Below are 24,952 nucleotides of genomic sequence, written 5' to 3' on the forward strand. Positions count from 1 at the left end.
ATTCATCTTCAGAAATGAACTCACACGCAAGAAAAAGGGAAACTTGCGTCCATAAAAGCCCATTCTAAAGAACTCAGGTTCCAGGCGTTGCTGCTCGATGATGTTGTCATAAAAACTGGCCTCCATTTTCTGAAAAGGAAAAAGTACACTAAGTAAATGCACTTAGCAATACACACAGTTCTTTTCAATGTGCTGGGATAACACATGCTGTATAAACTCACACACTCACCCGTATCCAGCTCAGGCTGTGGTAGTCGTACAACATCTCATATTGAAGGGCCAGTTCCCTGCACAGAGAAATCCCATACTCCCAACACTATACACGCACACACGCACACACGCACACATGCACACACTGGTAAAGAAAGTATAGCTATGGGAATGATTAGACAAGAGTCGCCATTTTCTTGGCATCAGACTGATGGCAAAATTGTAAATAGCCAGAAAATGTGCCTTGAGTTTGTGAACATGACCATGGAATATCAGCACTGTCTGTTGATATTAAATAAAAGTCAAATGTGTTAAGTGAAAAGCAAGTAGACCAAAAGACTTTTGATTGAAATCAACAAAAGATCCCTTAGGTGGAGGGACAGTGTTTGAGAGTGTGTGTGTAGAACATGCCTTGCCCTTGTTGAAGTAGTGCAGTATCTTTCTGCTGAGGGCCTCTTTGCGCTGCCACTGGCTCTGAGCGGGGTACTGCAGGAGGTCTCGGAGGGGCTCCTCACACCACTGCAGCAGCTCCCAATACAACAGCAACGTGAATGCAGCCTCTGTGGTTCACACATGTGCAAGCACAAACTATATGCTGACAAATTTGAAAAAAGTGCCTTTTTACATTTATGCTTTAACAAGTCTCTGAAAACGATAAGTTCCTGAAATCTCTCTCTATTTCTCTCTCCATACCTGTGTAGTTATGCACCTGCAGCTGGAGTTCACAGAGTTTGTGAATGTAGCGGATGTACATGTCTTCTTTGGTTATCTCACACTTGTAGAAAAATTCCAGGAAACCCAAATCATGAGGAACAAAAGGTAATAAGAAAATAATTTTTAGCAATACATCTCTTGCACTTCAGCTCATAGTAAAAGTAAATAAATGATCCTTTAGTTTATGAACACATCAAAAGTACACTATACAATTGAAAGTAGTTTGCTTAATTGAAAGAACTCATGGTATGGTCTCTGACATTCCAATTAATTGTAAATTATAAGCACTATCACAAAAACAGCATCTAGAATCTGAGTAGGCACAGACTACTATCCATTTGTCACCATGCTATTGTCTTCATCGACTTATTTGACTTTTTATAGAGTATGTTGTAACCACATAAAATGTATGTATATATATATATATATATATATATATATATATATAGATTGATAGATAGATAGATAGATAGATAGATAGATTGATAGTCATTGTCCTGTCTGTCACACATTTGTACTATATTGGAAATTCTATTATTATTAAAATATACAGTACTTATACTAAAATAAAGTTTAGTAAAATTAAGTACGTGCATTGAGGTGAGACGTTTTACCATGATGTTGGCTCCCAACTTTTTACTCTCTGCTTCTTCTCCTCTCACACTGTCCCTATAGAGATGAAATGAGATTAACAATCCTAACCAATTACAGTGCATTACTCACAAAACACAACTTACACATACATGATACCATACACACAGACAATTGTTTTAAACCACACGGGAAGCCTGGCTTCCCTTAAAATTTCATTAAAATGCGGCAATAAAATGTTAACCGGAGTCTCTATATTATTCATCACTTTTGGTGAAATTCAATATTTTAATGAATCATATGATCAAATATCTCACTGCGGTATTGTCCTGTTCGTTCATTTAACATAAGTGTTTTCAGTAGACAGGGCAGCCTGTAGAGCCTGCAGCGCTGATAGAAAATCAAGAGAAGCCTTGTCTGGTGCTTTTCTGGTGCATCTATAGCAGATTCACATACAATGTTTTTTAATGGGAGAACTGAGAAAATATTAACGCTCAGTGGACAACAGGCTTTTATCACGTCATTTTGAGTCCTGTCTGGACGCTGTGCATCTATGGGGTGAATGGGAATGAATGGGAGTGTGGGTTTTGAATAAAAAAACCCATCTCAACATTATTTGGACATTGGACTCTTGGCTTGTACCATCTGGATGCATGGCTTCTCCATATGATGATTGATAGTCCTCTCACAGGAGCTCATAACCAGCTGGCAATCATCGAAACATTAATGAACATAGCTGACATTTCAAACATATTGGTGCCAACTGGAATTGCTTAGAGCTGCAGTAGTGGTTAGTTTTCATCTTTGTCATTTGTATGTATTGTAAATAAATTCTAAGTATAAAGTTCTGTTTGATTGTTTGTGTTCATTTCTGAAATTTGTTGTATATATCTAGCTAGCTAGCTGCACTTTTTGTCTGTGCATTTTGAAACTGCTAATGTTGACCTGACTGTAGAAAAGTCATTTGATGCTCATACTTATGAGCAGTGTCCATAAGAGACAGCTGTGCTTTTACTATTTTGAAAACCATCAGCTGCCACTGACACACCTGTAATCCAGAAGTCTCTCTATGAGGCGTGTGACCGAAGTGATGAAAGACACCCCTGTCTCTCGCCATGTCTCCTGTTCGATCTTCTCCAACAGACTGACAGTTAGAGACAATAAGATTTAGAAACTTCCACATTAGTATTATAAGGTTATATGTGTGTGTTGTATATTACAGAAATTAGCAGATAATATGATACCTCGGGTATGGTCCAAAGAGCTGGGTTCTGTAGGAAAGATAACATAAAGCAACATAATTTCAATCCAGAAGATGATCTAAATAGGATATGCCTCCTGTTTTATTCACTACTTAGTACTACCTAGTACTAGATGCCCTAATGACCTGAGTCATCTTTTAAGGTTATAATATAACATGAAAGTAAATAAATAAATAATATAACTAGATTATCATCATCTAAAGGCAAACATTATTTATGGGCTAATTGATGAGTTGAAAGATTAGTGAGTTTTAGGCCTAAACAAAGTTAAACAAGAGTCAAGCTTGATTCATCTATTTTCTCTACCACTTATCATACTGGGTCGTGGGGAGCCTGGAGCCTGGAGCCTATCCCAGGGAGCATGGGGCACAAGGCTGGGTACACCCTGGACGGGGTGTGAATCCATCGCAGAGCACACTCACATACACATTCACACACACATTCAGACATGCCAATCAGCCTACAATGCATGTCTTTGGACTGGGGGAGGAAACCCCTGCAAGATGGGGAGAACATGCACACACAGGACCGTGACAGAAATTGAACCCCCAACCCTGGAGGTGTGGGCATCTGTGCTAACCCGGTAGGCTTCATGAAGAATTAAAATAGCACACATTTTATGTGGAAGTCAAAGGAGCAAAAAGATTCAAATAAGTAGTACACAAGTATCACTGTCTTATCCTGAGGGACACTCAAAAATGCCATAACCTGTATCAGTTAACACACAGTGTAGCACACAGGAACAGTAGGAAAAATAAAAGTTCTATATACAGTAGGGTTCAAAAGTCAGAGACCACATTGAAAGTCTGTTATTTTTTCTTTTTAAAACTGGAAATAAACAAGATTCTAGAAAAAAGAAAGGAAATGTAACCTAGAAATGCACTATTTATAAGTTTCTGTTTAAATGTAAGCAAATTTGTGATATTGACCAAGTTAACTCCATTGTACAAAAAGTCAGATTGCCCTTGAATCTCAGCTCTTCAATTGAAGTACGTGTTCAGACTGGTTGATTTGGTCTAGCATGGATCATCAAGTTTTAGGCAAACGTGGAGTCCATGCCAGCACAAGTGCACTCTGTCATAAAAGCAAAAAGAGGAAATACCAAACAGTAAGCAATTCAGAAATTCATGTAAATATTTAGAAGATTCTACCTTTCATTGAAGTTGTGGCTGATAATATAATTTATAACGAAAAAATGTTGCATTAAATAAGAAAAGAAAGCAAAGGACCATTTTCATTAGTTGTCTCAGAAAACTGGACCCCACTGAACATAGTCTCTATACACAACAATGGTATGTGCATTTAGGTATGTGTCAGGACTCACAATAACCCAAAAAGTTCTCTGTGGTTTTCCTCTCCTTTCCCATCCGCTATCATACTGTCTAACTTATCCATCAACTCAGCCTCCACCTACACATGCATGAACACAGACACACATACACAAAACAAGCATGACATTAGTCCAAGTTTTATATTTTTTTATTCTAATTTAATCTAATTCTGATTTATTGTACATAATTATTTACAATTGAAACACACAGAGTTTATTCACTATACATTTATTTTAGTTGAAGTAAGAGTCTCGGAAATAAATACATTTTGTCATTTGGTATCTGACCTGTTTGAAGTTGCCATTCTTGCGCTGTTCCCAGTCCATCATGTCATGGAAAATAGGAACCATAACATTCCTGACCTCAACCTGAGGAACCAGAGTTACTCCTAAGAATGGACCCATCATCCCAGGCGTGAAGTGAGGCTTATTATCACCTGAAAGAGAGAAAAGAAAGGGGTTATATAAACAAAGATGCAATATCATTAACTAAATCTATTAAAAGAGAAAGGTCAGAAAGTGGAGAACAGAGAAAATGTTCTCACCTAGCTTCTGCCACATACTGTATAGCTCATACACCATCTGCACTCTCAAATCTCCATATCTGTAGAATAAAGCAAACAGCATTCACTGATAAAACACCTGCTACTCGATATAGTAAAAAGTGTGTCCTTTATGTGCGTATTTGTGCATGCATATGTTTTTACTTGTCTGTTATTCGCTGCCTCTTGACCTGACTGAGTGACTCAAGCTGCAGACTGGGCTGACTAATAAATAGCACAGCCAAACTGAAGAAGGAGTTCCAAAGCTGAAAATGAAAATATAAAGACATGGTCGTCACAGATAGCATAATGTATTTTAGACCCTTTTTAGTTGGCTGGATACCAAATTATCAGAGAGAGAGAGAGAGAGAGAGAGAGACAGTGGTATCCAACAAGGTTTATAGCCAGAATATGGCACATGCACCTCATCCAAATAGACTGTAGCATTTTAAACATAACTTCAGCTCCCTTGACCTATAAGATTAAGGTATTGTAAACAGAAATCCTGCCTTTTGACCATGACCTTTATCTGATTATTACTAGATCTCTCATTATTTCATATGCCATGGACCTTCGGAAAACTACTACTAGTATTAATGTCAGGTGCAAGGTAAGTTCCACTGTATAGTCCACTCTATATCAAACAGTAAAAACATTTTGATCTAGTCCTTTCACAAATCACTTGCATGAGATACTGTAGTGAACATACTGTATATACAGTTGTGTTCAGAAGTTTGCATACCCCTTGCAGAATCTGCTAAATCTTAGTACTGTTAACAAAATAAGAGGGATCATTAAATCCCATGTTGTTTTTTTATTTAGTATTGCCCTGAATAAGCTATTTCACATAACAGATGTTTACATATAGTCCAAAAGACAAGCTAATAGCTGAATTTATAAAAATTTAATTAAATAAATTTTTTTATTAAAAATTAAAAGTTTACATACCCTTGATTCTTAATACTGTGTGTCGTTACCTGAATGATCCACAACTGTTTTTTGTTTTGTGATAGTTGTCCATGAGTCCCTTGTTTGTCCTGAGCAGTTAAACTGCCCACTGTTCTTCAGAAAAATCCTCCAGGTCCTGCAAATTCTTTTCTTTTCCAGCATATTCTGCATATTTGACCCCTTTCCAACAGTGACTATATGATGTTGAGATCCATCTTTTCACACTGAGGACAACTGAGGGACTCATATACAACTACTGCATAAGGTGCAAACATTAACTGATGATCAAGAAGGTGACATAATACATTAAGAGCCAGGGAGATGTAAACCTTTGAACAGGATGATCAGTCAAATTATTAGTATTTTATCTTCTGGGAGACATGTAACTGTCTTACTTAGCGTCTGAAGGGCAGTACTAAATGAAAAAAAGCTCTTTAAACAAAACAATAACAATTTACACTGATTATCCTGTTCTATCTGGCATTCAATCTTCACCCACAGTGAACCTTATAATACAAAGGTCACAACAATTTTTTGTCTACTGTGTTCTTGTCAAAAATTGAGACTGTTCAAAAGGCGGTTACAATGTCATATTCAGAGTAGTCAAGGGAGAATCACTTTGAAAAACTGGTCAAGACATCTGTAAAATGCTGTGATACACAAAAGAGTTTGTTCATTAAAATAGGCCAAATTACCAGTATTTCTAACTGAGAAGGCAGTGGCATGTTCTGCTGCCTCACAACAGATGGTTCCTCACCACATATTGCTTTTGGTTGTTGTTGTTGTTGTTGTTGTTGTTTTTTGTTGCTGTGTTATCAAATTTGCAGTGGACATTTTTCATAGCATATATGATGTGATTTGGTGTATTAACACCAGGATGTGCCTGTTTGAAAACACATGGCTAGAAGTCATTTAGTAAAAGAAGTAAAATGGACAGAACAAATTATTTACCTTAAAATCAAAGTCTGCATCTGAGAAGTTCTTGTGAAGTGCAGGAGTTAGATATTGGGTTGTCATCACAATAATCCTGCACAAGAAATCACAATGAATGCAGAGAAAATGCAAGCCTAATTCTGGAGCCAGTGAAAATCCCTTACAATGTAACAATGATAAACAAACGTACAAACAATACTGCAAGCATTACTCAGAAAACTCAGTTCTGTTATCTGCTATTTTTATGTAAATGTACATTATTAATTTCCAAAATATATAATAAATATACTTTATTTAACATTTACTCAATAAATGTACTAAATTAAAGGTTAAACTGCACTATAGAATCTAAAATACAAGAAAAGGTGTGCACATCCAACGCACCCTAATTGGGTTCAGGTACAGGACAACAAAAATAACAATATGGAAAAAAGAAGCGTGATGTCCTCACACGGAATTTACAACTCCAAACAACTTTTTGAAAGCACAACATTTCGACCGTCGGGTCTTCATCAGACTACACTTCAAGATATGATTTCAGTCTCATACTGACCACTTCATTTCAAACCTATTGTGGTAGGGTACAGAGGCAAAATTACAAAAATTGTGTCACTGTCCAAATACTCATGGACCCAACTGTATATACACTGCCCTTGATTAATTTACAGGAGTAGTCAATGTTGTGCTACACTCTAGACAATGCTGCTCCACATAAAAAATAAATGGGGCAAAAAAGCTAGCACCCTGGTATAATAATCATAGGCACATTTTAAAACAGACCACACAGTATCGCATAATACCTGAGGGAACTTTTGGTCTATTATGATCTGCCACGTCTGCATTGAGCAAAAGGTGCTGTATCTACAGTATCTACAGGATGTCCGGAAAGTCAAGGAACCAATGAGTGTAAGACTACATATATTTAATTTTCTATTTATTATTTACAACATATGCTCTACATGTTCACCCTTATGCTCTATGGATTTTCTCAGCTGCTGTATCATGTTTTTTTGCAGATTATGCTAACCATATTCAGATCATCATATTTGCTCAACATTGGAATAGCCTTCCAATTATTGTTCATGGCTCAGACACAATTGGAATCTCTAAAACTAGGATGAAAACAACCTGGATTTGCTCAGTTCCTCCTGCTTACTCAGCTTTCTGCATTATGACTCACCTGCTCATTTGAATATATTAAAGACTTACACTTCCCAAAATGCCTTTGCATAGCACTATCCTTCCTACTGTAGAGAATTATCTCACATCAATACTGTCAATTTGCGCCAACCAGCAGTGGTTTATGACCATAGATTTTATTTTGGTGGGACAGGATAAGTTGAGAGGTTATCACACTTGACTTAGCAATAAGCTACTAACTAGTGAATTTTCAGAGTAACCTTGTAATAAGCAGTTAAGCGTCGACAACACGGTCATCCAGCATACAGTCTAGCAGATCATTTTGAGTGGTTTTAGATTTACTTTAGCTATTTCTCCATAATCATTACTCCATAATAACCTTTCCCTCTCTCAACCTTTGCAATATATTTGACAATACAAATGACACACTGCCTACACTTACAGTTTACTTTCTTGTGAAAATGTATTAGATTTAATTCCAATTATTTACAATAATACAAGATCTCAGCAGTATTTTTAAACTAACCCAAACTGGCGAGCTTGTCTTTAACTGTCTTGTCCGCTGCTCCTCCACTGAAATACGTGCGTGGGGGGATGATTATCCCTGCCCCAATGGACCTCTATTAGTGCTTATTGCATTTCCCCATTTTTGACCACTAGGTGCAATAATAACTCTACTAAAGCCAAGTGCTCTGTGACTGTGCAACATGTAGAAAGGCAAGCAAATAAACAGAAAATCTGTCAGCCAAAGCCAAAGCCAAATTACAGCCAATGACATATTTTTCATGTTAGTTATTGCTGCTGTTAAGGCTATACCTGAATGTTCACAAGCAGTTCCTAAGGCTGAATGCTTAGTTATATTCTTTACAAGTACACCTGTCTTACTATTTTATCTGATAAAAATCCAGGAGTGCAAACTTATTAATGGCATCAGTATATCTGAAATTGCTTGAAATACTGACACAATAGGACCATGCTTACAGGTTGGGTATTGTGGACACAAGGTGCTAAGTTAGTTAATCAGTCAGCAGAACTGGCTGGATTATATGCATTAGCAAAAGTCATGGGCTACCATGGTATCAGTATTTACACTGATGTGTGCTATGCTTTTGAGTTGGGAAATGACTAAACTTGTGAGCAAAGAGTATTACGCCGAGGCCTCTGTACAAAATGTGGGGACGGCACAGAAGGTGCTTTACTTATCAAAAACAGTTATAATTATTAAACTAAAGCATATACCAAAGCTATGGGCCTCCTTATAGAGGGTAACATGTAAATAGTCAAAGAAAGACCATGACACCACCAGTAGTTGCTAATCGAGTTGCAGAAACAGATTCCATGAAAGAATTTTAACTAAAACAACTGAACCATGTGATATCCAGAGCCCAAATTGGTCTCTGTTTACTTCAAAGAAAACTTTCAGAAGTGAGAGACTGTATTTTCAGTATTTTCTTGGTTCCATTTCAGATGCTATTGCATTATTATGTTGCTTGTGATATTATACATCTAAATTAATTCTGTACGACAGGTCTGGTACCTCTTTGTCACCTTTGCCTCTTCGAACAACTATACAGGGTGTCAGAAAAGTCATAAAATTAACACTTTTCATATATATATATTTTTTTCGGTTAGCCTTTCAGAATGTCTTTGAAAAAAGAAGAACGTGTTGAAATCATTCTCATGGCTGGACTGGGAAGCTGTCGCAAGGTTGTGGTGGACTTTAACAGGAAACATGGCAAGCACACACGTTACACACTATACTATTGCCAAACTTATTAACAAATTCAAAAAGACTGGAAGTGTTGTGGCCAAACTGAGAAGTGGACGTACACGAGCATCCACTGATGAAGGCATGATCACCATGGTACTGGTGTACATAGTCCCCTATGTATGGAGACTTTTGGGACAACCTGTAGTATTGTCAATCTTTCTAAGCAAACCAAGAGAATGTTCTTGCTCTGAAACACCTATGACATAATCTTAAATAGTCTACGAATAAAGTTTCCTCTTAAAGCTCAAGCATTTTATGCTTTGCTCTTATTATTAGGCCTAGATATAAGATTAAATTTATTGATTAATACTATTATGGCCCCATTGAGGCCAAATTTTTACTATGAGTGTGGTTTTTTATGTAACACCAAAATCTGAGTGCCTTTATACATACTGACACTGGTAACTAAGTAAATACTCACTGGCTAGTGAGAAGCCGCATAGCACTCCAGTCTCGTGGAAACACGCCAAGCTTCATCAGATTTCGAAACACACAGAAGATTTTTAGCAGAAACTCCTGCCATGATGAGAGAAAATTTACCCATAAACACACAGTTACACAGAGACACACACAAAATATATACCTCCATTACATATGAATTGCACAGAATCTTGTTTGGAATTTACAATAGATTTACTTAGTTTCATGTGGGAACTACACAGTTCCTCAACACAAACTTGTGTCTTTGCACGACGTCAATATATTTTTGTGATTGTCACCTTGAGTTCATCTTTGCTGTGAAAGTTGTTGAGCAAATGGTGGAAATGCAGCTCAGACATCATTTTCAAAAGAGACAGGAGACAGGACACATACTCGCCCTATAAGAACACCAAACAAATACACAGAGTTATCAAACACATCTTGTCCCTGCAGGAAAACCAAACACACAAGGACAAATCAAACCCATGCGGTCCCTACAGGAACTGAGCATTGAGAATTGCCTGCAAACGTGCCAAAGATGCTCAATCTTACTCAGCTGTTTCCCTTCCTTTCTAAAACACTTGGGTTAAAATCCTGCCTAAGGATTACAAAAGCTTGTCAGTATCTTGTAATTAACATTTCTTCCTTTTCCTCATAAAGTGGAGTCAGCAGTCCAAATGGCAACACCAACCTACAAATGAAGTTCATATTGTGAACTTATGAATAATCATATCAGATTAATGTCAGTGTCATATTCAGATTAATATCAGGTTATATGAATGGAATCGTTTCTATCTTGGCACACTTTGCATCAGTTACCCAATTTTGGCTATATAAACAAACATCAAGTCTTACTTTGTAAACAAACGTTATGGAGAATATGTGGATTCTGTACTATTTCTAAAAATATATATATATATATATATATATATATATATATATATATATATATCACATTGAATTATCAAACTGATATCATCCCTGCAACAAAACTAAACATTCATTCACTCATTGCTACCATTACTTTTATACATGGAATAAAAAACACATATAGAGAAACCAAATCCACACTGTTCTTGTTGACGATCCCCTTAAAGACTTAAAGGTAGAAATGACTATAGTCAATAAAAGCTATACTCCAATTCAGAACATAATACAAGAGACACATTGTGTTCTTCCAAATAAATCCCCCCCCCCAAAATAATGACATGACCATTTGAATTCTGGCTCTAATTTCTTTAACTAGCAACGTAAACTATATTTATTGGAATAGACAAACAAAATTCCTTAACATGCTTGTGAATGTCATTAATGATGGTTTGGACGGATGCAATCGCAGTTAAGACCTTTATTGAAGAGCATATAATGCAAAGGGCAAGGCAAAAACAGCAACAAAGTAGGACTTTGGGAGTTGTAGTCATTGTCAGCCATGTTTGTAATTTGCAGTGAATTCTGGGAAATGGAGTCGCTAGTTTGCAGTGACATGACAGTGAATCCACTTGATGGCAGGTTTTGATATTTACCAATACCAGTGACTTCTGAACACTTGCTGTTTTCAAGTCAGATAATGTGTGGACAAATAAATATGATTATAACTGATAATAAATATAATAATGTGATTATGACTATTGGTTTTTCGTGTTCATTGAGCCAAGCACGCAATTTTTCCAGTTTAACTAATAAAAAAAGAGATCCTTATTATCTGAACAGAACAAAAAGTTTTAAAGATGTGGATTATGATAAAAAGCCCCTGAACGATCATCAAAAAGCAGTGAACAAAAGCTAAGCTAAAATCTATTGAAAAGCGCACACCGTTATCTCAGCCGTGCACTGAGGACAGCGCTGATTTCTGCTGTTTTCCACCGCCTGGCTCTTGCTCATGATGGATAAGAGTGTTTGCAAGAGTACATCTAATAAGCTCTCCACCATCATCTCCACCTCGTCCTGCACACACAAAGACTCCTACAAGAACAAAGAGAAACAGCAGAGTAGCGTGTGGTAGTAAATATATAGCAGGTAAGACTATAACAAAACATCCTTCAGTAGCAGAGTGTGTGAATGTACCTGAGCACTAGTGTTGAGGATGGAGAATATGCTGCTCAGGATTTTGGCACACAGCAGTAGCTCTCTCTGCTGTCTTAAGTGTAGGTGAATGTGATGTAGTACTACGGGAAGCAAAATACTCCGAGATTCTGGGAGAGAGAAATGTTATATATGAGACTTTTATTGTATATGTAGAGCAAGTATTGAAGTATTATTTAGGAATCATTCAAATAAAATTTGTAAAGGTCCATTCATTCATCATTCATTTTCCTTCCACATTTCCTGATGTTGGGGGTTGCAGTGGCAAGAGGCTGCAAATGTCACTCCAGTTTCTCTATCTCCAGCCATACATTCCAGCAGCTCCCAAGCTAACTGTGAGATATAACCTCTCCAGTGGGTCCCACCATACTCCTGCAGTACCTCTCATAACCAATGTCAAGGCACACGATCATAGAACTTCTCCAAATCCACACACCACTGCAGACTTACAAGAAAGTTTCTAACCACCATAATCTCAGCAACAGAAATGGACTCTAAAACATCAGTGATTTCTGGCATCACCTCCTGGCATGTCAACTGGATTGAAAGTGTTCGTCAAAGTTCCATCACTCAACGATATCCCCAACAGAGGTCAACACTCCCCCCATACTGGCTATAGCAGAGTTTGTGCATGGTCTCATCTCCCCCTCCTCAGGCACCAAACGATTTGCCAGAACATCTTTGGGGCCACCTGAATGGCTCTTTTATTGGTCTCTCTCCTCCCTTGCCTGTGCATTCACTTCTGGCTCTCCTACACTCCTACACTTAATTGATCTCTATAAAGATCTCTATTACTTAATCATGAGAGCACCGTGAGCAATACTCAGAAAGCATTACTCCTTCTTTAACTTGACGCCTTCCTTCAACACTGGTGCACACCGATGCATCCATGGGTTACTGCCATGACAAATCATGATAAGACCTCAATCCCAACAGCACATGTCCTACCTGGGAAATAGAAAAGCCTGCTGTCCACAGTACGTGAGATTGACTGGAGTTTAACCACATCCATGGATTGGCCAATGTCCACAGTACTGGGCATGCTTGCTAGTGTCCCTCTCACCAGCTCAGCCACCTCCTGCACCGTGAACATCTGCAGCAGCTCGTCAAAGATGTCTGGAAAACTGGTCAGCAATGTGGCCTAAACACAGAAAGAGGAAAAATTTTAACATCCAACCAGTCATCTGGGAACATCAATTAGCTCCATCTTCTTGTTCTATTTATTCCTGTATGAATTCTACAACTAAAATTTTGTTGTTTCAACCTCAGAATAATATGCACGTTTTTCTTTCTCATGCCTCATCCCAGGTGGGTAGAGTAGCCAAAAATATACTCAACTACAAGTAAAACTATAAAAAATAATTACTCAAGAAACAGTAAACATAATAATGTTAATAATTACTTGAGTAAGAGTAATAAATTATGCAATGAGAACATTACAAAAGTAGCAAGTTACTAGTTACTTCAGATCTGATTAAAATGAAGGGAAAATCCTGAATCTCAGACTACATGGAGAACTGTAAGTCACACCTATCCTTGAAAGTCTGTCTGTTCTGTTTATATGATATAAAATCTGGTTTCTAGCAGCATATCCCAGTCCTGTGATGGGTACAATAACAAAGAACCTGTCACTTTCAACACAAAATCACACACACAAACACACACATACAGCAAAAAACAAACATTTTCCCAGCAGCAGACTGTCTTTATTTTCTTCCCCATTTCTCCCCCCTCTTCGGTCATTACTTTCCAGGACTGAGCCGCTAAAAAAGTGAGCGGTTGTTGCGTCCGCATTCAGACCACTGCAGCGTATCACGAGACTCGTGATCTCATCATATAGGTCGATATAAACTAATTATTAAAACTAGATATATTCATTAACATTTAACAGTAACGAGGAACACCACTGAATGTAGCAAAGAACAAGTACATTTCTTTGATTAAAAATGAACTTTTTAAAAATGAACTTGAGTAAGAGTAAAGTATGGCCAGTTAACCCTACTCTTAAAAGTAATTTTTTTTTTTTAATTTTTGAATTTTGTCTTTTTGAACTTTTTGAATTTTTTTTTCAAAAAGTTACTCAAGTAAACATAATGAAGTAAATGTAGCGTGTTACTACCCACCTCTGTCCCTCATGATGATGAAGCTCTAACATGAACTCATGATAGAGTATTCTATCATGATATTGGATCAAGCAAATATTACAGATGTGTATGCCTCACCTGTGTGCAGACAAGTGTTTCAGCATTTCGTCCGTCCAGGCTGAGCAGAAAACGGATGGACTGGAACAGTTCATGAATGCTGGCCCTAAACTGCTCTTCTTCCATGCCACATGTAGCCCGTGAATACAGAGACCGAGACTGAACGATAAACTTAAACAGGTATTCCAGTGCCTAGAACCCATAACACACACACACACACACACACACACACACACACACACACACACACACATTTAAATATATTTCTGAATGTAGATTAAAATGTGTTGGAAGTGTTGGTTGCAAACTGGAAGGGTTTTATACTCATGGTTTTTTTGTTGTTGTTGTTGTTGTTGTTGTTTTTTTAACAAATTCATGTACTACCATGGGCTTACAACATGTCTTAAATTTAACATTCAACATGGACAAAAGCAAGAGAAAAAAGGCAAAGTCAATAATAAGAATGAATAAGAGATCAACCGAACCTTTATTACAAGAGCGCAACCTAGCATCCATAGCCTATAACATTAGTATAGCTAGTATAATAATATAATAACAATCAGCAAGCTAGTTAGCTCAATAAGTGCATTAATACAGAACCAAGCAAGTATACGAACATTATCCTCGTCAAACAAAAATTTTAATGTACCACAATGTGTTTACACCCTCAACTAAAAATCATTGGCCAAACTTTCAGCTGAGCTGTGGTGTTCTTTTCTTACTGTCTGGCTGGTGTTTTCAGTCGATATTTTCCCCGTGAGGTGAACAGGAGAGATGACAATTTTGCTCGTTTACATCATTGTTACTGATTGTGAAAACACAATCTGTTCTTATGTTTAGCAAAAAAAAAAAGTTCTACCAACAGCCTGATCGCACCTGAGACAGTGTCTGTAGTGCATCAGGCAGTGGGATTTAGAAGCATACATTATAAATAGAGCATCAAGATGCTTCACACCACTGTAAAATGCATTAAATTTAAATACAACTACATACCCAAATGAAGACGCTGTATGTTTTGATATGACCAGGACACTGAGCATTCTTGAATCCGCATCACTGTTCTTGATTACAAAAGCAAGCACCTAAGGCTTGAATTGGATGACCTCAAAAACAGGTACAGACAGTGCGAAAATTGTGAAACGTGAAGGCAGTTTTGCAGTTTTACTTGAATCATGCCTGGATGAATTTTGGGTTTTTTAACTTTAAGTGGACCGAGCACATAGGCTTGCTATTGAGAGGACAACAAACACCCCTGTTATTCTACTCAACAATTTTCAGACTAAAGAATGAATCATCCAGATGATGATAATAGAAAAAGGATTTTTGTGGGACTCCAAAAGTCACATTTCCCATGGCCACAGCATGCATGTATCCAGGAAGAGAGCAGTGCTCGCCCCCACTAAGGCTAAATTAAGGCAAGCCATCTAGAACTTCTGCCTACTCTTCCTGGTCATTGTATTGTATGCGGATGAACACAGACATGAGTCTGGGTTATCTGCTACATATAACTTGCACCTGAGAAAAGAGTGTAAATACTTTTTTATGCATCTAATCAACATAATGACTGTCAATATATCCAGTACATCCTGCAGTCATGAAGCCCACAACAGGCAGCCATACTGACTTTTTGGTCATGACCCACTTGAAGTCGTAGCTAATATCAGTGAAAATAAGCATGTTAAATTATTTATCACTCACTGTTCATAGAAACAAGCTGAGAGATATCAGGTAAACCAGAATTTGATCATTTGTTTTGAATATGTCCCCTCCTTAACGTCCTCTACACTGCTTCTAATTAACAGTAGATACAGTATACAACCCCAGTTCCGAAATAGGGACAGTATGGAAAATGCTAATATGAACAAAGATGAATGATTTGTAAATGTACTTTGACTTGTATTTAAACAAAAAAAACCACATAAAGACAAGGTATTTGATGTTTTACCTAATCAACTGCATAGTTTTTTTGAAGATAAAAATTTATTTTGAAATTGATGTTCCAAAAAAGTTGGGACAGGGGCGGTTTAGGTCTAATAGCGATGTGACAAGTTGAAATAAGAAGGTGATGTGAAACAGGTGAGGCAATCGTCTAATCATAGAATACAAGGAGCCTAGTTATAGAGGGGTCGAGGCACACCGATCTGCCAACAGATGCGTCAGTGAATAATTCAACACTTATTTGTACAGTGCACAATATAATTAAAAGATCTCAGTGCGTAAAGGACAAGGAAGAAAACCACTTCTGAATGTGGGTGATCTCCAATCCCTCAGCCGTCACTGTCTTAAAAACCATCATGAGTCTGTAATGGATATCCTGACATGGGCTCAGGAATACTTTGGTAAACCTTTGTCAGTTAACACCATTCACCGCATAGGTAAGGCTTTACTATGCAAAGCAGAAGCCATACATAAACACTGTGCAGAGGCGCTGCCGACTTCTCTGGGCTCAGTCTCCTCTGAGATAGACAGTAGCATATTGGGATCATGTTTTGTGGTCTGACAGATCAACATTTCAAATAGTTTTTGGACAAAATACCCGTCATGTTTTCCAAGCCAAAGAAGAAAAGAACTGCTATCAGCGGCATGTCCAAAAAGCCAGCTTCTGTCATGGTATGGAGGTGTGTCAGTGCCCATGGCATGGGTAACTTGTACATCTGTGAGGGCACCATTAATGCAGAAAGATATGTACATATTTTGGAGAAATATATGCTGCCATCCAGAGTAGGACAACACCAAACCACATTCTACCCGGATTACAAGTGCATGGTTGCGTAAGCAGAGAGTGTTGGTGCTAACATGGCCTGCCTGCAGTCCTGACCTCTCTCCGATTGAGAATGTGTGGTTTATTATTTATTATGAAGCGCAAAATAAGGCAACGAAGGCAGCTGAAGAAATGCATAACAGATGAATGGGGGAAAATCCCGCTTACTAAACTTAACCAGCGGGTGTCTTCAGTGCCCAAACCCTTAATAAGTGTTATTAAAAGAAATAATAGATGACCCACAGTGGTAAACAGTCAACTTTTCCAACTTTTTTGGAGTGTGTTGCAGTCATCAGATTTGAAATGAGTGTACATTTTAAAAAATAAATGAAATTCACAAAGTAAAACATCAAATAATGTGTTAATAATGTGTTTTCAATATAGTACAGGGTGAATTGAATTTTCAAATGACTTTTTGTTTGGTTTTTGGCATTTTCCATACTGTCCCAACTTTATCATAATTGGAGTTGTATTTCACTATTTCTTGAGTTTTGCATTTTTATCAGAAATTCTCCAGCTGTTTCTGGCAACTATGAGGAAGAAAGGAATTTATATACAGTACAACATGTCATTGTCATTGCTGGTGATAGCTATGATTTCAGAATGCAAACAAACTATAATAATCTCCAACTGTTCAACAGTTTAATTCGATTCAATTCATAATCTCTGTTCAAAGCAGAGGTCTCATTTAACAACTGTGCTTGAATCCTTGTTTGATGATTTTGCACATGCAGCATTATGCAAAGAGGAACATGTTTTAAAGAAGTGCACAGAACTCTATTGCTGGGAATGGTGAGTGGCTCATCAATTGATTCTATTTGCCCAGTACAGTTTTAGTTTATCAATATCGTAGGGTTTTTAGCCACCAGCATATTCCAATGAAAAACTGGAGTCAGATTTGGCATTTCCCAAACAACTATGAGCCAAATAATGACACACATTTTATGCATTCACATTACTCATGCTGTGATACAGTGCATTTCCAAATACAGTATTGGAAAAGACAAAAATAATAAGTAGTAATAATAATAATAATAATAATAATAATAATAATAATAATAATAATTTGGCAGTAGAATAAACATATGTAGCCACCAAAGTGGGGAAAAAGTGATTATTTCATAGCCAAACTACTCATATAAATGCCAAATTAACAGTTTTTGTTTTATTCTAATTTGTGCAACAGTATCTCTAACTCATTGTCACTGAAGTTAATTTTCTTAGACCTTTTGACATGCTCCATGTCTGTACAACAAACAGTGCCATAAGCATTTACATTTACATTTCGTTTCTTCATTCAAATTAGTGTGGGATTTATCAACGTCCAATTAGTAGGGCTGTGTGTATACATGTGTGATAAACGCCAGTTTTCTTGTGTGTACTGACAGAGCTTACGCACAAATTTAGAGCTCATTCTACACATGCTTTGATAAATGAGGCCCCAGGAGTGTTAGTCAGCAGTAGCTATGACATAGTACTCAAACAAACTCTTGCCATTAAGTTCTACCCATAAGATATCCATTACCAACACTATATTCTTATGGTATAAACCATCACTACTCCATTACAATGCACCTGATTATCACTCGTAGAAAATTCATTCATTCTTTATCCTTAATTATGCTTTCTCCTTGTCAGGGTCACAATTGATCCAGAATATATCCCTAGTCAATAGACTCATGAAGGCAGCTCTGCCTCAGAGGTAGAATGAAATTGTGGCGACAGGCCGGCGGCCGGCGCACAGGAAGCAAAACTCGCTCCTCCCGCGACTGCCACGGTGGTGCTGAAGAGACAGCTCCGCTTCAGCACCACCAATGTTTTGGACAGCCGGAGAGCATGGCCACGGCCGGTGAATGGTGCGCCGCACGGAAGAATTCCACCATCCAGTAGGCGAGGGGAGAGTATAAAAGGGTGATATTCCACTTGCAAGACAAAGGGAAGTCTTTCAGAGCATGTGCGCAAGTCTCTGGTGTGGTTTCAGACGATTTTTCGACGCGCGCGTGTGTTTTTTTTTTCTTTCCCGGACGACTCCGACGCGAGTGAAGGCTCCGCCCCCTGGCTGTAACCGCAGACGGCTGAGACCCTCACAGCACAATCGTACTTCAACGCACACACACCCCCTTCACAGACTGTCCGGAATAAAGATTTCGCCACGGGAAACACTAAAACGGCCTCCTGTGTGTCTGTGCTCCGCCCACTGCTGACTAAATTCCCTACAAAATGTATTGGTTAGTAACCCATGGGCATTACTTTTCAAATGCTGTTAGCTAACGTTAACTAGCCAGAAAACTACTTAGCAAACTAACAAGAATTTATGGTTGGTTGACTATAGGTTTCTCAGCATTATACCATGGTCTGTCTGAATACTCGATTCTGATTGGATGGAAGGTGTGCGTTCAAAACTGTTGAATGCACAGGTAGTTCCAGTCAGTTTAATCACCATTCTATTATCTATTAATGTACTGCCTATAAACAATTGTAACCATAGTAATATACAGTTACAGTTGCATGGAGTAATTAAACTCACAGCTTCATTATTAGTAAAGATGCAGCACAGACGCAGGTAATTCACACACACACAAACACACACAATCTCTCTCTCGCTAATAACTATCTATTATAATTCATTAAAATAAACTGAATATTATTGCACTACTTTATCTTTGTGTATGATTTAGAGCGGGCAGAAATCTAGCTCTAATGACCCGTATATAAAATAACTAACGAAAAATAACTGTTATTTTCATCCTTTCAGTCAAATTTTGCACTTAAACATCAATGACAGCTGTGCATTAAAGTCGTACATTAAAATTGTGTAATGCACACCTAGACATGGATCATCCCTAACTTTTAACACCACTATCATAAACAAATAAACATGGTATTTGTTAAAAATGTTTATAGCTAACACTAACTAGAAAGCTAGGTACCAGGCTAGCTAACAAACTAATGTTAGAGTTTGTTTCATAGTTTATATATATATATATATATATATATATATATATATATATATATATATATATATATATATATATATATATATATATATATATATATATATATATATATCAGGGCGCATGGTGGCTTAGTGGTTAGCACGTTCGCCTCACACCTCCAGGGTCGGGACTCTTACTCCTTCCTAGTTCCTACTCCACTTGGGGTTCGATTCCCACCATGGCCCTGTGTTTGCGGAGTTTGCATGTTCTCCCCGTGCTGTGGGGTTTTCCTCCGGGTACTCCGGTTTCCTCCCCCAATCCAAAGACATGCATGGTAGGCTGATTGGTATGTCCAAAGTGTCCATAGTGTATGAATGGGTGTGTGAATTTGTATGTGAGTGTGCCCTGCGATGGATTGGCACCCTGTCCAGGGTATACCCCGCCTTGTGCCCGATGCTTCCTGGTATAGGCTCCAGGTTCCCTGTGACCCTGAAGAAGGATAAGCGGTATAGAAGATGGATGGATGGATGGATATATAAGAAACTATTTTTCTTCAGGAAACTTTCAAAATGTCCCCACATGGTCAAACCTCTTCAAATATTGTAGGGACATTTGGTCACCACCAAGATATAAAAATATGCCCACTCACACACACAAGTTTGGGACCAACTACAAATGATTATACTAACCTTCATAGCATCCTGAATGTGGTCCTGTCGCACAACCTCAGAAGAGCGATCCATATACCACTTCAGACAGCGAATCAGCTCTCTACACACAAATATTTTTAAATACATTTTTGGACTGTGTAACAAGATATGAGCTATACAGCATTCCAGTGTAGAAAGTACAAAAAATAGCTTTAAAGAGGACCTATTATGCCCCTTTTTACAAGATGTAATATAAGTCTCAGGTGTCCCCAGAATGTTTCTGTGAAATTTCAGCTCAAAATACCCCACGGATAATTTATTATGCCATGCTGTAAATGCACCTTTTTAAATAAAAACACACTGTTTTCATGTGTGTCCCTTTGTCATGTAATATTGGCAAAGGACTAGAATCTACGTTTCCCATTAGCCACTGCACCATGTCACATGTCTCAATTCACCTGTTTCACGTTTAGCTCATTAGCACTGGTGTGTATATATAGTCACATTCTGCACTGCATGAGTTGTCTTGCGTTGTTTGTTCTGCCCCCATGCATCACGTTATGCTCATCTTAGTTCTACGTAAGTCTTGTGTTGTGCTTTATTTGTTACTTTATTAAATGTTTCACTTATATTCTGCATTTGCATCCACCTCAGATCCCTGACATGACAGAACGCAAGACCGAATAAATGGATGTAGCAGATTTTTTCAGCGTGCAAGAGGCCCTTATTGAAAGGGAAAAACCGAGGTGGGAGACGGAAGGGAGATTCTCCCTGATCAAGGCCAATCGGGAATGGCTCGACATGATGTACTCCCTCAGGCTGTATCTTGAGAAGGAGCCTTCCAACCAGGCATAAACCATCTCCCACCCTCCCTGTCCCAATAAGGACATCGATCTGCCTCCCTCCCCTACTGTGTATCTAGTTCAGCCTGCTGAGTCAACGGAGAACATCGTTCAGCCTCCCTGCTCAACTTAGGACGCCGCTCAGCATCTTTGTTCAGCTGAAGACGTTGCTCCACCTCCCATAGCGGCCAAGAGCTCCGCTTTACTTCCTTGCTCCGCCTCGGATGTCATTATGCCAGGCTCTGCTTTGGACATCACTCCACCTTCCTACTCCACTGAGGATGTCGCTTCGCCTTCCTGTTCGGTTGAGGATGTAGCTCTGCCATCCTGCTTGGTTGAGGACGTCACTCTGCCATCCTGCTTGACTGAGGACGTTTCTCTGCCATCCTGCTTGACTGAATATGTCTCTCCGCCATCCTGCTCAGCTGAGGATGCCGTTCTGCCTCCATGCTCCGCTGAAGATGTCGCCCCTTTTCTTTGCTTCGCGCTGTATGTCGCTCCCCTTTCCTGCTCCACAGAGGACATCACCCCCCCCATGCTTCGCGGAGAGCATTGCTCCCCCTTCTGGCCTCATGGAGAACTTCGCTCCCTCCTCTGGCCTCACGGAGAACTTTGCTCCTCCCCTCTGGCCTCACAGAGAGCGTTGCTCCCCTCTTTAGCTTCATGGTGAACGTCGCATTTCTGAACCTCAGTGAACATGTCAAGCGTCCTATATCCAGCCCCGTGAGGGATGACAAACAATGGAACTCTGAAATGCTTAAGGACATCTGGTGTGGGGATCTAGGACCCCCTCCTGAACTGATTACATGCTTCGGGAGCCGGGCGGAAGGAAAGGTTCTGTCACGTAATATTGGAGATGGACTAGAAACTACGTTTCTCATCAGCCACTGCACCATGTCACATGTCTCAATTCACCTGTTTCACGTTTAGCTCATTAGCACTGGTATTTATATATAGTTACTTTCTGCACTGCACAAGTTTTCTTGCATTGCTTGTTCTGTCCCCATGTATCACATTTTGCTCGTCTTTGTTCTATGTAAGTCTTGTGTTGTTCTTTGTTTGTTACTTTATTAAACGTTTCACTTATATTCTGCATTTGCATCCGCCTCAAATCCCTGATGTGACACTCTTTAAATGTAAATGAGCTGCTGCTACCCGCCACCTTTCCAGAAGAGGGCTGTGCCTTTACAGCTCGTGCTTTGGATACTACGACAACATCAAATCAAGAGAACCAATATGACTGACACTATAAATACCAGAGTTCAGCCATATATATATGTGTGTGTGTGTGTGTATATATGAATTATACAGACAGTAAGCATTTTTGGGTTAAAAATAAAAATTACGACATATCTCTGGGCTCATACAACCAGAGACAATGGTAACTTCAGCCGCATTAACCATGGAATTTGCTAACAAGCACATTTGGAAAGGTGATTTGCAAACGTTCACAAAATATAAAGTGCGATACTTACGTCTTCTGGATATGAAGCTGGATCACGAACAGTTGGTAGTGATCCATGCTTAAAAATAAACTTTACAGCAAACACTGTTTTATATTGACCCTTGTTCACAAAGCAGTCTGGTGTAAAATGATTCGAAGAAACATATACGAATGTAGCTATTTTTGGGGGCACATTTCCTTAAAAAATAGAACTACTCCGCTGTGTCTTTAGTGGCTATGATGCCAGGAGTACATGAAGACTCTGTGTTCATGTACTCATTCAACAACAGAACACTTACAAAGCTTACGAAGCTGAACCATTCTTCTCATCACTATAGCTGCTCCAGTGCGGAGAGCATGGCCGACTGTGTGCAGCTCATTAAGGGGAGGATCTATGCTAATAGGGCAGCGTCCATCACCAGTCGTGGGTGGGGCCTGTTCCAATGTGACGTCACGTTGCATAGAAAAAGCAAATGACTCATTTTGAGACACTATTTATGATTTATGGGTGGATTTTTACCATTATAGGGTGGTTGTGTACACAGACTGCCAAAACACGTTTATGTGACAAACACCATGTAAAAGTGAATTTTGCATAATAGGTCCCCTTTAAACAACCTTGCACAGTAGTCAAAATAAGTCCTCATATTTGTTAAAATTTGATATGAAATTATGAGTGAAGGAGTGAGTGCAGGTGCAAAGCTCTGGTCAATTCGTGGCTCTGGAACCAAAAATTATTAAATTTTAGGCAGTCACTTTTCAGTCTTCAATCTTTACATCAAATAAAATGATGACCAAACTACATAACATCGCACTTTAATGTTCAATATTCTTAACTGATGAACATAATGGACAAATTTGCTCTTCATATTATAGAACCTACATAATTATTTTTAAGAATCTTTGTGAAAACTGTGCTTCAAAATCCTGTGGTATATTATTTACTTGTATGCCAGTGCTCCTGCGAACTGGTTGTGTATGTAGGCATCCATAACTGGGCGAAAATGGTAATACCGTGGGTCCCTGAGCAGGTTAATGATGAACACCTGAAACACATGTGCATAAACACTCATAAACATAAATCATAATTAAACACTGACACTCCTTTATATAATGGTACTGGAGTCATCAATGTATTTATTTGGAGTATTTATCAGTCCCTCCAGGATTCTGCGATCACAGTAATTAATCAAGGAACCTACGCAATATTCGCAGGAGCTTGAAATTTTTCAAAATTACCGCACATTTGGGCCAAGACATGTCATGTGACATCATCACAACATGCCATGTGATGTCATCACAACGTGCATTCAGCCAAAGACCTCTTCGATTCACATGTGTTGAACAGGACTACAGCTAAAAGAACATTTACCAACAAACATCACTGTGAAAGACAATTTTGCGCAAATGCAGTTTCGCCAGTTCAAGTAGTTTTCCGCAAAAACCCCACAAAAAACTCCTGAAGTTGCATTGCAAATTATGAAAAAAGCCACAGCATAATCAAGCATTTTTAGCCGCAACAATCACGAAAAACTCTGCGAAATCCTGTATGGACTGATTTAATAATTATACCGTTAAGCAAAAAATAATAATTTCTTACCAGTGACTGAAATACAAGTGGTCCATATTTGTCAATGTTGTCATCAAGTAGAGAGAATAGTGTATCCAATACATCCTGCAGAAACTGCAAAAGCACAGAACACACCACCATACAGAGATATGAGTATGTGGATATACAGTATGTACAATAATTGTGTGTGTGTGTGTGTGTGCGTGTGTGTGTGTGTACCTTAACAATTTCCTCTCCATTAATTACTCTTAGGCGGCCTAAGATGTCCAGAACTCTCTCAGGATTAGCTTTCCATTTTAACAGAGTCAGAAGATCCACTGTCCACACACACACACACACACACACACACACACACAGACACCCACACAGAGTGCGTTAAATGAAAAAGGAGTTCAACTTCTTTTGAATTAATGAATTAGTTCACTATGACAGTCAATGTTCAATGTTGTGTGTGTTTATGTATGTGTTGTGAATGCATTTTATTGAAAGAGCGAAACAGTTCTTCACAGGAGCTGAGTTAACTACATTTTTAAAGTAGCCTCTTCATGTTAATGGAACCATTCCAAGTCGACTCATACAAGCATTCTGCTTTAAACAAGGTCTGT

At 38.5% G+C, this 24,952-nt stretch overlaps 1 protein-coding gene across 1 annotated transcript in view; it reads right to left on the reverse strand.

Moving 5' to 3' along the window:
• LOC128607671 (dedicator of cytokinesis protein 3) overlaps positions 1-24,952 on the reverse strand; it is a 94,818-nt gene that overhangs the window by 14,535 nt on the left and 55,331 nt on the right. Inside the window, exons 19-40 of the mRNA XM_053624751.1 lie at positions 24,567-24,664; positions 24,378-24,461; positions 23,723-23,823; positions 20,531-20,612; positions 14,166-14,336; positions 12,892-13,084; positions 11,926-12,053; positions 11,674-11,823; positions 10,161-10,259; positions 9,863-9,957; positions 6,549-6,624; positions 4,815-4,915; positions 4,653-4,711; positions 4,396-4,544; positions 4,102-4,187; positions 2,760-2,786; positions 2,564-2,659; positions 1,539-1,593; positions 904-985; positions 622-770; positions 230-316; positions 25-129 (exon numbers count right to left, since the gene is read on the reverse strand). Coding sequence (XP_053480726.1) covers positions 25-129; positions 230-316; positions 622-770; positions 904-985; positions 1,539-1,593; positions 2,564-2,659; positions 2,760-2,786; positions 4,102-4,187; positions 4,396-4,544; positions 4,653-4,711; positions 4,815-4,915; positions 6,549-6,624; positions 9,863-9,957; positions 10,161-10,259; positions 11,674-11,823; positions 11,926-12,053; positions 12,892-13,084; positions 14,166-14,336; positions 20,531-20,612; positions 23,723-23,823; positions 24,378-24,461; positions 24,567-24,664 — 2,273 coding nt within the window. The remainder of the gene's footprint in view (positions 1-24; positions 130-229; positions 317-621; positions 771-903; positions 986-1,538; positions 1,594-2,563; positions 2,660-2,759; positions 2,787-4,101; positions 4,188-4,395; positions 4,545-4,652; positions 4,712-4,814; positions 4,916-6,548; positions 6,625-9,862; positions 9,958-10,160; positions 10,260-11,673; positions 11,824-11,925; positions 12,054-12,891; positions 13,085-14,165; positions 14,337-20,530; positions 20,613-23,722; positions 23,824-24,377; positions 24,462-24,566; positions 24,665-24,952) is intronic.

Source organism: Ictalurus furcatus, chromosome 5, assembly GCF_023375685.1.
Source record: "Ictalurus furcatus strain D&B chromosome 5, Billie_1.0, whole genome shotgun sequence".
NCBI classification, from domain to species: Eukaryota; Metazoa; Chordata; class Actinopteri; order Siluriformes; family Ictaluridae; genus Ictalurus; species Ictalurus furcatus.